Genomic DNA, 12,552 nt, shown 5'->3' on the forward strand with positions numbered 1-12,552 from the left:
CCAGGGCGTTTCCTGTCTATTTCCTGCCTATTTCCAGGGAGCTTCCTGTCTATTTCCTGTCTATTTCCAGGGAGTTTCCTGTCTATTTCCAGGAGGTTTCCTGCCTACGTCTTGCCTATTTCCAGGGAGTTTCCTGCCTATTTCCTGTCTATTTCCAGGGCGTTTCCTGTCTATTTCCTGCCTATTTCTAGGGAGCTTCCTGTCTATTTCCTGCCTATTTCCCGGGGCGTTGCTACCTATCTGCTTGCGGGAAAGAGACAGGAAACTGCCTGGAAATAGGCAGGAAATAGACAGGACCGCCACCATGGCCACCAGCGTCCCCTTGGCCAGCGGCTCGGGGCAGGCGCACTCCTCCGGCGGCGCCACTGCGGGGAGAAAAGGGCGCCGCCCAATTTCCTATTTCCAGGAAGTTTCCTGTCTATTTCCTGTCTATTTCCTGGCAGTTTCCTGTCTATTTCCAGGGAGTTTCCTGTCTATTTCCAGGGCGTTTCCTGCCTATTTCCTGGCAGTTTCCTGTCTATTTCCAGGGAGTTTCCTGTCTATTTCCAGGGAGTTTCCTGTCTATTTCCAGTATTTCCAGGGAGTTTCCTGTTTATTTCCTGTCTATTTCAAGGGCGTTTCTGCCTATTTCCTGTCTATTTCCAGGGAGTTTCCTGTCTATTTACAAGGAGCTTCCTGTCTATTTCCTGTCTATTTCCAGGGAGTTTCCTGTTTATTTCCTGTCTATTCCCAGGGAGTTTCCTGTCTATTTCCAGGGAGTTTCCTGTCTATTTCCTGTCTATTTCCTGTCTATTTCCAGGTAGTTTCCTGTCTATTCCCTGTCTATTTCCAGGGAGTTTCCTATTGTCTGTCTATTTCCAGGAAGTTTCCTGCCTATTTCTAGATAGTTTCCTGTCTATTCCCTGTCTATTTCCAGGGAGTTTCCTATTGTCTGTCTATTTCCAGGAGGTTTCTTGTCTATTTCCAGGGAGTTTCCTGTCTATTTCCAGGGAGTTTCCTGACTATTTCCTGGCAGTTTCCTGTCTATTTCCAGGGAGTTTCCTGTCTATTCCCAGGGAGTTTCCTGTCTATTTCCTGTCTATTTCCAGGGGGTTGCTACCTTTCTGCTTGCGGGAAAGAGACAGGAAACTCCCTGGAAAGAGTCTGGAAACTCCCTGGAAATGGACAGGAAATAGGCAGGAAACTACCTGGGAATAGACAGGAAATAGGCAGGAAACTCCCTGGAAATAGACAGCAAACTCCCTGGAAATAGGCAGGAAATAGGCAGGAAACTGCCCGGAAATAGGCAGGAAATAGAAATAGGAAATAGCAGGCAGACGGCCACCACCAACAAGACCGAGGTCGAGAAGAAGCCTAGAAAGGCCAGGACGGCCACCATGGCCACCAGCGTCCCCTTGGCCAGCGGCTCGGGGCAGGCGCACTCCTCCGGCGCCGGCGCCACTGCGGGGAGAAAAGGGCGCCGCCCAATTTCCTATTTCCAGGAAGTTTCCTGTCTATTTCCTGTCTATTTCCAGGGAGTTTCCTGTCTATTTCCAGGGAGTTTCCAGTCTATTTCCAGGGAGTTTCCTGTCTATTTCCTGGGAGTTTCCTGACTATTTCCTGGCAGTTTCCTGTCTATTTCTATTCTAGTTCCAGGGTGTTTCCTGCCTATTTCCTGCCTATTTCCAGGGAGCTTCCTGTCTATTTCCTGGAAGCGGAAAGGAAGTAGCTCAGGGAGTTTCCTGTCTATTTCCTGCTCAGGGCGTTTCCTGTCTATTTCCTGTCTATTTCCAGGGAGTTTCCTGTCTATTTCCTGTCTATTTCCAGGGCGTTTCCTGTCTATTTGCAGGGCGTTTCCTGCCTATTTCCTGTCTATTTTCAAGGGAGTTTCCTGTCTATTTCCAGGGAGTTTCCTGCCTATTTCCTGTCTATTTCCTGTCTATTTCCAGGGAGTTTCCTGTTGATTTCCTGTCTATTTCCAGGGAGTTTCCTGTTCATTTCCTGTCTATTTCCAGGGAGTTTCCTGTCTATTTCCAGGGAGTTTCCTGTTGATTTCCTGTCTAGTTCCAGGGAGTTTCCTGTCTATTTCCTGTCTGTTTCCAGGGCGTTTCCTGCCTATTTCCTGTCTATTTCCAGGGAGTTTCCTGTCTATTTCCTGTCTATTTCCAGGGCGTTTCCTGTCTATTTCCTGTCTATTTTCAGGGAGTTTCCTGTCTATTTCCAGGGGAGTTTCTTGTTTATTTCCTGTCTATTTCCAGGGAGTTTCCTGTTTATTTCCTGTCTATTTCCTGGGAGGTTCCTGTCTATTTCCAGGGTGTTTTCTGCCTATTTCCTGTCTATTTCCAGGGCGTTTCCTGCCTATTTCCTGTCTATTTCCAGGAGTTTCTTATTTCCTGTCAATTTCCTGGGAGTTTCCTGTCCATTTCCAGGAAGTTTCCTGGTTATTTCCTGTCTATTTCCAGGGAGTTTCCTGTCTATTTCCAGGGAGTTTCCTGTCTATTTCCAGGGCCTTTCCTGTCTATTTCCAGGGGGTTGCTGCCTTTCTGCTTGCGGGAAATAGACAGGAAACTGCCTGGAAATAGGCAGGAAATAGAAAGGAAATAGACAGGAAACTCCCTGGAAATAGACAGGAAACTCCATGGAAAGAGACAGGAAATGGACAGGAAACTCCCTGGAAATAGACAGGAAATAGGCAGGAAACTCCCTGGAAATAGACAGGAAACTCCCTGGAAAGAGACAGGAAATAAACAGGAAACACCCTGGAAATAGGAAGGAAACTCCCTGGGAATAGACAGGAAATAGGCAGGAAAGTCCCTGGAAATAGGCAGGAAATAGACAGGAAACTGCCTGGAAATAGGCAGGAAATAGAAACAGGAAATAGCAGGCAGACGGCCACCACCAACAAGACCGAGGTCGAGAAGAAGCCTAGAAAGGCCAGGACGGCCACCATGGCCACCAGCGTCCCCTTGGCCAGCGGCTCGGGGCAGGCGCACTCCTCCGGCGACGGCGCCACTGCGGGGAGAAAAGGGCGCCGCCCAATTTCCTATTTCCAGGAAGTTTCCTGTCTATTTCCTGCCTATTTCCAGGAAGTTTCCTGTCTATTTCCTGGGCGTTTCCTGTTTATTTCCTGTCTCATTCCAGGGAGTTTCCTGTTTATTTCCTGTCTATTTCCAGGGGGTTTCCTGCCTCTTATTTGTCTATTTCCAGGGAGTTTCCTGTCTATTTCCTGTTTATTTCCTGTCTATTTCTGGGGCGTTTCCTGTTTATTTCCTGTCTCATTCCAGGGAGTTTCCTGTTTATTTCCTGTCTATTTCCAGGAAGTTTCCTGTCTATTTCCAGGGAGTTTCCTGTCTATTTCCAGGGAGTTTGCTCTCTATTTCCAGGGAGTTTCCTGTCTGTTCCCCACAAGCATAAAGCCAGCAGCTCAGGGAGTTTCCTGTTTATTTCCTGGCAGTTTCCTGTCTATTTCCAGGGAGTTTCCTGTCTATTTCCAGGGCGTTTCCTGCCTATTTCCTGCCTATTTCCAGGGCGTTTCCTGCCTATTTCCTGTCAATTTCCTGGGAGTTTCCTGTCTATTTCCTCTCTATTTCCTGGCAATTTCCTGCCTATTTCCAGGACGTTTCCTGTCTATTTCCTATCTATTTCCAGGACATTTCCTGCCTATTTCCTGTCTATTTCCTGTCTATTTCCAGGGTGTTACCTGCCTATTTCCTATTTCCAGGGTGTTTCCTGCCTATTTCCTGTCTACTCCCAGGGCGTTTCCTGTCTATTTCCTGTCTATTCCCAGGGAGTTTCCTGTCTATTTCCAGGGGGTTGCTACCTTTCTGCTTGCGGGAAAGAGACAGGAAACTGCCTGGAAATAGGAAGGAAACTCCCTGGAAACTCCCAGGAAATAGACAGGAAACTCCCTGGAAATAGACAGGAAATAGACAGGAAACTCCCTGGGAATAGACAGGAAATAGGAAATAGCAGGCAGACGGCCACCACCAACAAGACCGAGGTCGAGAAGAAGCCTAGAAAGGCCAGGACGGCCACCATGGCCACCAGCGTCCCCTTGGCCAGCGGCTCGGGGCAGGCGCACTCCTCCGGTGACGGCGCCACTGCGGGGAGAAAAGGGCGCCGCGCTATTTCCTATTTCCAGGAAGTTTCCTGTCTTATTTCCTGTCTATTTCCAGGAGGTTTCCTGCCTATTTCCTGGCAGTTTCCTAGGGGTTTCCTGCCTATTTCCTGTCTATTTCCAGGGAGTTTCCTGTCTATTTCCTGTCTATTTCCAGGGAGTTTCCTGTCTATTGCCAGGGAGTTTCCTGTCTATTTCCAGGGAGTTTCCTGTCTATTTCCAGGGAGTTTCCTGTTTATTTCCTGTCTATTTCCAGGGATTTCCTGTCTATTACCAGGGAGTTTCCTGTTTATTTCCTGTCTATTTCCAGGGAGTTTCCTGTTGATTTCCTGTCTATTTCCAGGATGTTTCCTGCCTATTTCCTGTCTATTTCCTGGGAGTTTCCTGTCTATTTCCAGGGAGTTTCCTGTCTATTTCCTGTCTAATTCCAGGGCGTTTCCTGTCTATTTCCTGTCTATTTCCAGGGAGTTTCCTGTCTATTTCCAGGAAATTTCCTGTTTATTTTCTGTCTATTTCCAGGGAGTTTCCTCTCTGTTCGCTGTCTATTTCCAGGGAGTTTCCTACCTATTTCCTGTCTAGTTCCAGGGAGTTTCCTGTCTATTTTCCTATCTAGTTCCAGGGAGTTTCCTGTCTATTTCCTGTCTAGTTCCAGGGAGTTTCCTGTCTGTTCCCAGGGAGTTTCCTGTCTAGTTCCAGGAAGTTTCCTGTCTATTTCCAGGTAGTTTCCTGCCTATTTCCTGTCTATTTCCAGGGAGTTTCCTCTCTATTTCCTGTCTATTTCCTGTCTATTTCCTGGCAGTTTCCTGTCTATTTCCAGGGAGTTTCCTGTCTATTTCCAGGGCATTTCCTGCCTATTTCCTGCAGTTTCCTGTCTATTTCCAGGGAGTTTCCTGTCTATTTCCAGGGAGTTTCCTGTCTATTTCCAGTATTTCCAGGGAGTTTCCTGTTTATTTCCTGCCTATTTCCAGGAAGTGTCCTGTCTATCTCCTGTCTATTCCCAGGGAGTTTCCAGTCTATTTCCTGCTCAGGGAGTTTCCTATTTCCTGCCTATTTCCAGGGAGCTTCCTGCCTATTTCCTGTCTATTTCCAGGGGGTTTCCTGTCTATTTCCTGCCCATTTCCAGGGTGTTTCCTGCCTATTTCCTGCCTATTTCCTATTTCCAGAGAGTTTCCTGTCTATTTCCTGCCTATTTCCAGGGAGCTTCCTGCCTATTTCCTGTCTGTTTCCAGGGGGTTGCTACCTTTCTGCTTGCGGGAAATAGACAGGAAACTGCCTGCAAATAGGCAGGAAATAGAAAGGAAACTCCCTGGAAAGAGACTGGAAACTCCCAGGAAATGGACAGGAAATAGACAGGAAACTTCCTGGAAAGAGACAGGAAATAAACAGGAAACGCCCTGGAAATAAGCAGGAAACTCCCTGGAAATAGACAGGAAACTCCCAGGAAATAGACAGGAAATAGACAGGAAACTCCCTGGAAATAGACAGGAAATAGGCAGGAAACTCCCTGGAAATAGACAGGAAACTCCCTGGAAATAGGAAACAGACAGGAAACTCCCTGAGCTGCTGGCTTTCTGCTTGTGGGGAATAGACAGGAAATACCCTGGAAATAGACAGGAAACTGCCAGGAAAGAGACAGGAAACTCCCTGGAAATAGACAGGAAACTCCCCAGAAATAGACAGGAAATAAACAGGAAACTCCCTGGAAATAGAGAGGAAATAAACAGGAAACTCCCTGGAAATAGAGAGGAAATAAACAGGAAACTCCATGGAAATAGACAGGAAATAGGCAGGAAACTCCCTGGAAATAGACAGGAAATAAACAGGAAACTCCCTGGAAATAGAGAGGAAATAAACAGGAAACTCCCTGGAAATAGACAGGAAATAAACAGGAAACTCCCTGGAAATAGAGAGGAAATAAACAGGAAACTCCCTGGAAATAGAGAGGAAATAAACAGGAAACTCCCTGGAAATAGAGAGGAAATAAACAGGAAACTCCCTGGAAATAGACAGGAAATAAACAATTCCCACCCTCAAACCCGCAACCTTCCCCTGGATCCCCGTCCAATTGCGCGCTAAGGTTCCCGAAACTTGAACCTGGGACCAGAACCCAAAACTCGGACCTGGGACCTGAAACCCGAACCCAAGACCTGAAACTTGAACCCGGAACCCAAAACTTGAACCCGGGACCCAAAAAATGAACCCGGAACCACAACCCAAAACTCGGACGTGGGACTTGAAACTCGAACCCGGGACCCAAAACTTGAACCCAGGACCTGAACCTGAACCTCAACCTTCTGCTGGATCCCCATCCAATTGCGCGCTACGTTTCCCACACTACACTTCCCGACCCTCGAACCCGCAACCTTTCGCACCCGGTGCCGGCGCCTTACTTTGCAGAGCGACTCCCCGGTGCTGGATGGGAATCCTGCCGTCGTCGACGTACTGCGGGCGAAAGAGACGGGAGTTGTAGCGCGTTTTGCACCCGGTTTCGCACCCGGCGCCAGAAGGGAAGGGGAGACTCACCCTGGTGTGCGGCGCGGGTTCGAGGAAGGCCGGCTGGCGCCGGCGCCGCAGTCCGCGGGGCGGGAAGTCGATCAGGGCCTGGAAGCAGAAAGGGAGTTTCCTGTCTATTTCCTGGAATTTTAGTGTGGGAACCGCAAGGAGAAAGGAAGTAGCTCAGGGAGCTTCCTGCCTATTTCCTGTGTATTTCCAGGGAGTTTCCTATCTATTTCCAGGGCGTTTCCTGTCTATTTCCAGGGCGTTTCCTGTCCATTTCCAGGGAGTTTCCTGTCTACTTCCTGTCTACTTCCAGGGAGTTTCCTGTTTATTATCTGTCTATTTCCAGGAGGTTTCCTGTCTATTTCCTGGGAGTTTCCTCTCTATTTCCTATCTATTTCCAGTGAGTTTCCCCGCAAGCAGGAAGCCAGCAGCTCAGGGAGTTTCCTGTCTGTTTCCAGGGCGTTTCCTGTTTATTTCCTGTCTATTTCCAGGTAGTTTCCTGTCTATTTCCAGGGAGTTTCCTGTCTATTTCCAGGGCGTTTCCTGTCTATTTCCTGTCTATTTCCTGGGAGTTTCCTATTTCCAGGGAGTTTCCTGTCTATTTCCAGGGAGTTTCCTGTCTATTTCCTGTCTATTTCCAGGGCGTTTCCTGTCTATTTCCAGGGTGTTTCCTGTCTCTTTCCAGGGCGTTTCCTGTCTATTTCCTGTCTATTTCCAGGGAGTTTCCTGTCTGTTTCCTGTCTTTTTCCAGGGAGTTTCCTGTCTCTTTCCTGGGAGTTTCCTGTTTATTTCCTGTCTCTTTCCAGGGCGTTTCCTGTCTATTTCCAGGGAGTTTCCTGTCTATTTCCTGTCTATTTCCAGGGGGTTGCTACCTTTCTGCTTGCGGGAAATAGACAGGAAACTGCCTGAAACAGACAGGAAACTCCCTGTAAATAGACAGGAAATACAGAGGAAACTCCCTGGAAATAGGCAGGGAATAGACAGGAAAGTCCCTGGAAAAAGACAGGAAACTCCATGGAAATAGACAGGAAACGCCCTGGAAATAGACAGGAAACTCTCTGGACATAGACAGGAAATAGACAGGAAACGCCCTGGAAATAGACATGAAACTGCCTGGAAATAGTCAGTAAATAGACAGGAAACACCCTGGAAATAGACAGGAAACTCCCTGGAAATAGACAGGAAGTAGACAGGAAACTGCCTGGAAATAGACAGGAAACTCCCTGGAAATTGGAAACTCCCTGAGTTGCTGGCTTGTGGGGAATAGACAGGAAATTCCCTGGAAATAGACAGGAAACTGCCTTGAAATAGATAGGAAACTCTGAGGAAATAGACAGGATACTCCCGGAAATAGACAGGAAATAGACTGGAAACTCCCTGAAAATAGACAGGGAATAGACAGGAAACTGCCTGGAAATAGACAGGAAATAGACTGGAAACTCCTTGGAAGTAGACAGGAAATAGACAGGAAACTCCCTGGAAATAGGAAATTGCCTGGAAATAGGCAGGAAATATCCAGGAAACTTCCTGGAAATAGTCAGGAAACAGACAAGAAACCTCCTGCAAGCAGACAGTAAACTCCCTGGAAATGGACAAGAAAGAGGCAGGAAACCTCCTGGAAATAGACAGGAAATAACCAGGAAACTTCCTGGAAATGGACAGGAAATAGACAGTAAGCTCCTTGTAAATAGACAGGAAACTCCCTGGAAACAGACAGGAAATAGACAGGAAACTCCCTGGAATCAGACAAGAAATAGGCAGGAAACCTCCTGGAAACAGACAAGAAACTGACAGGAAACAGACAGGAAACTGACAATAAATTGACAGGAAACTCCCAGGAAACAGACAGGAAACTCCCTGGAAATCGACAAGAAAGAGGCAGGAAACCTCCTGGAAATAGACAAGAAATAAACAGGAAACTGCCTGGAAATAGACAGACAGGAAACTGCCTAGAAATAAACAGGAAACTCCCAGGAAATAAACAGGAAATAAACAGGGAACTCCCTGGAAACAGACAGGAAACTCTCTGGAAATATCTAAGAAATAGGCAGGAAACTCCCTGGAAATGGACAGGAATTATACAGGAAACTGCCTGGAAATAGACAGGAAATTGGCAGGAAACTCCCTGGAAATAGACAAGAAAGAGGCAGGAAACCTCCTGGAGATAGACAGGAAGTAGACAGGAAAATCCCAGGAAATAAACAGGAAATAAACAGGAAACTCCCTGGAAATAGACAGGAAACCTCCTGGAAATAACCAGGAAATTGACAAGAAACTCCCATGAAACAGACAGGAAACTGACAGGAAATAGACAGGAAACTCCCTGGAAATAGGCAGGAAACTCCCTGGAAATCGACAGGAAACAGACAAGAAACTTCCTGGAAACAGACAGGAAACTCCCTGGAAATAGACAAGAAAGAGGCAGGAAACCTCCTGGAAACAGACAGGAAACTTCCAGGAAACAGACAGGAAATAGACAGGAAACTGACAGGAAATAGACAGGAAACTCCCTGGAAATAGTCACCAAACAGACAAGAAACGTCCTGGAAACAGACAGGAAACTCCCTGAAAATAGACAAGAAAGAGGCAGGAAACCTCCTGGAAATAGGAAATAAACAGGAAACTGCCTGGAAATAGACAGACAGGAAACTGCCTAGAAATAAACAGGAAACTCCCAGGAAATAAACAGGAAATAAACAGGAAACTCCCTGGAAACAGACAGGAAACTCTCTGGAAATATATAAGAAATAGGCAGGAAACTCCCTGGAAATGGACAGGAAGTATATAGGAAACTGCCTGGAAATAGACAGGAAATTGGCAGGAAACTCCCTGGAAATAGACAAGAAAGAGGCAGGAAACCTCCTGGAGATAGACAGGAAGTAGACAGGAAAATCCCAGGAAATAAACAGGAAATAAACAGCAAACTCCCTGGAAATAGACAGGAAACCTCCTGGAAATAACCAGGAAATTGACAAGAAACTCCCATGAAACAGACAGGAAACTGACAGGAAATAGACAGGAAACTCCCTGGAAATAGGCAGGAAACTCCCTGGAAATCGACAGGAAACAGACAAGAAACTTCCTGGAAACAGACAGGAAACTCCCTGGAAATAGACAAGAAAGAGGCAGGAAACCTCCTGGAAACAGACAGGAAACTTCCAGGAAACAGACAGGAAATAGACAGGAAACTGACAGGAAATAGACAGGAAACTCCCTGGAAATAGACCAGAAATAGGCAGGAAATCTCCTGAAAATAGTCAGGAAATAGACAGGAAACTGCCTGGAAATAGACAGAAAACTCCCTGGAAATAGACAGGAAACAGACAGGAAACTGCCTAGAAATAGACAGGAAATAGAAAGGAAACTCCCTGGAAATAGACAAGAAAGAGGCAGGAAACCTCCTGGAAATAGACAGGAAATAAACAGGAAACATCCGGGAAATAGACAGAAAATAGACTGGAAACTCCTTGGAAGTAGACAAGAAATAGGCAGGAAACCTCCTGGAAATAGACAGGAAATGGACAGGAAACTCCCAGGAAACAGACAGGAAACTGAGATGAAATCGACAGGAAACTCCCTGGAAATACACAAGAAATAGGCAGGAAGCCTCCTGGAAATGGACATGAAATAGACAGGAAACTCCCTGGAAATAGACAGGAAATAGACAGGAAACTCCCAGGAAATTGACAAGAAACTCCCATGAAACAGACAGGAAATAGACAAGAAACTCCCTGGAAATAGACAGGAAATAGAGAGGAAACTGCCTGGAAATAGACAGGAAAGCTCCTGGAAATAGGCAGGAAATTGACAAGAAACTCCCAGGAAACAGACAGGAAATAGACAGGAAACTCCCTGGAAGTTGACAATAAAGAAACAGGAAGCTCCCTAGAAACAGACAGGAAATAGACTGGAAACTCCTTGGAAGTAGACAGGAAACAGACAAGAAACTCCCAGGAAACAGACAGGAAACCTCCTGGAAATAGACAGGAAACAGACAAGAAACTTCCTGGAAACAGACAGGAAATGGCCAGGAAACTTCCCGGAAATCCCCCAATGCACCTTCTCCCCGGGCCAGTTCTCCTCGGGGTCCTCTCCCGCACCCAGGTCCATCTCGTCCGCTTCCTCCGAGGCCGAGAAGGGGTCCAGATCCGGGGGCGGCGGGGGCCGGGCTGCGGAAAAAGCCGGAAAAAATTGAGACGGGCGCCGGGTTCGAATCTTCCCAACATTCCCCAAAATCGGTCAATTTTGGAGATTTACCGGGCGCAGCCAATGGGAAGAGGAGAGGAAGCAGCAGCGGCAGCAGCATGGCTGGGAATCCTTTTCCTGGAGGAAAAGGGGGGTTCCGTGATGTCATAAGGCCGGGGTGTGATGTCACAAGGGGGGTGAGGTCAGCGGGAGAATCCGGTGATGTCACAGGCAGGGGGCTGGTCTGGTCTTTGATAATATCTTGTTATCTCTTTATTGGGATATTATGATTATGATTATGATTATTAATTATTATTATTACTTGTAATCTACCTATTTATATCTATATTATTATTATTATTATTATTATTATTAATAATTACTTGCAATGTACCTATCTGGATTTCAGCATTATTATCTGCATATCTTTATTATTATTATTATTATTATTATTATTAGTATCTATATCTATATCTATATTATTATTATTATTATTATTACTATTTCCTTGCATTTTACCTTTCTGGATTTCAGCATATCTTTTTATTATTATTATTATTATTATTATTATTATTATTATTATTATTACAGCTTGTAATCTACCTATCTGCGTATCTATATCTATATTATTACTATTATTATTATTATTATTATTATTAATTACTTGCAATGTACATATCTGGATTTCAGCATTATTATCTGCATATCATCATCATCATCATCATCATCATCATTATTATTATTATTACTTGTAATCTACCTATCTGCGTATTTATATCTATATTATTATTATGATTATGATTATGATTATTAATTACTTGCAATCTACCTATCTGGATTTCAGCATTATTATCTGCATATCTTTATTATTATTATCATTATTATTATTTACTTATAATGTACATGTCTGGATATCAGCATTATTATCTGCATATTATTATTGTTGTTGTTGTTGTTGTTATTATTATTATTATCATCATTATTATTATTTACTTGCAATGTACCTATCTGGATTTCAGCATTATTATCTCAATATCATTATTATTATTATTATTATTATTATTATTATTATTTACTTATAATCTACATGTCTGGATATCAGTATTATTATCCGCAGATGATGATGATGATGATGATGATTATTATTATCACCATCATCATCATTATCATTATTATTATCATTATCATTATTTACTTATAATGTACATGTCTGGATATCAGTATTATTATCCGCAGATCATTATTATTAATATTATTATTTTATTATTATTATTATTTTATTATTATTATTATTATTATTATTATTATTATTATTATTATTATTATTATTATTATTATTAACTTATAATGTACATGATTATTGCAACATGTAATCTACCTATCTGCAAATCTATATTCTTATTCTTATTCCTAATTACACCCGGAGAGGGTGGTAAGTTTTATAATTTCCGTAGCACCCAGTGGATCCCTCCCACCCAGTGGATCCCACCCACCCAGTGGATCTCTCGCACTTGGGAGCCTTGGGAACTGTAGCGTTCCCAAATGGACGACGCCCAGTGGATCTCCCGCACCCGGCAGATCTCTCCCACTCCGTGGATCCCTCCCACCAGCAGATCTCTCGCCCCCAGTGGCTCCCTCCCACCCGGCAGATCCCTCCCACTCCGTGGATCCCTCCCACCCGGCGGATCTCTTGCACCCGGCGGATCTCTTGCACCCAGTGGATCTCTCCCACCCGGCGCTTCAGTTCCCATCCTTGGAGGAATAAAGAACTT

General features: G+C 44.9%; 1 protein-coding gene across 1 annotated transcript in view; it reads right to left on the reverse strand.

The window, feature by feature from the left end:
- The window catches only part of LOC310669928 (uncharacterized protein), a gene marked incomplete at both ends in the record, with an annotated part of 20,046 nt that extends 9,341 nt beyond the window's left edge, over positions 1-10,705 (reverse strand). The window contains 4 exons of the mRNA XM_083424393.1: positions 237-365; positions 6,487-6,538; positions 6,620-6,697; positions 10,655-10,705. Of these exons, the coding sequence (XP_083280519.1) occupies positions 237-365; positions 6,487-6,538; positions 6,620-6,697; positions 10,655-10,705 (310 nt within the window). The remainder of the gene's footprint in view (positions 1-236; positions 366-6,486; positions 6,539-6,619; positions 6,698-10,654) is intronic.
- Between the last annotated feature and the right edge of the window lie 1,847 nt (positions 10,706-12,552).

The sequence above is a fragment of the Podarcis tiliguerta genome, assembly GCF_965153285.1.
Source record: "Podarcis tiliguerta genome assembly, chromosome: Z".
Taxonomy (NCBI): domain Eukaryota; kingdom Metazoa; phylum Chordata; class Lepidosauria; order Squamata; family Lacertidae; genus Podarcis; species Podarcis tiliguerta.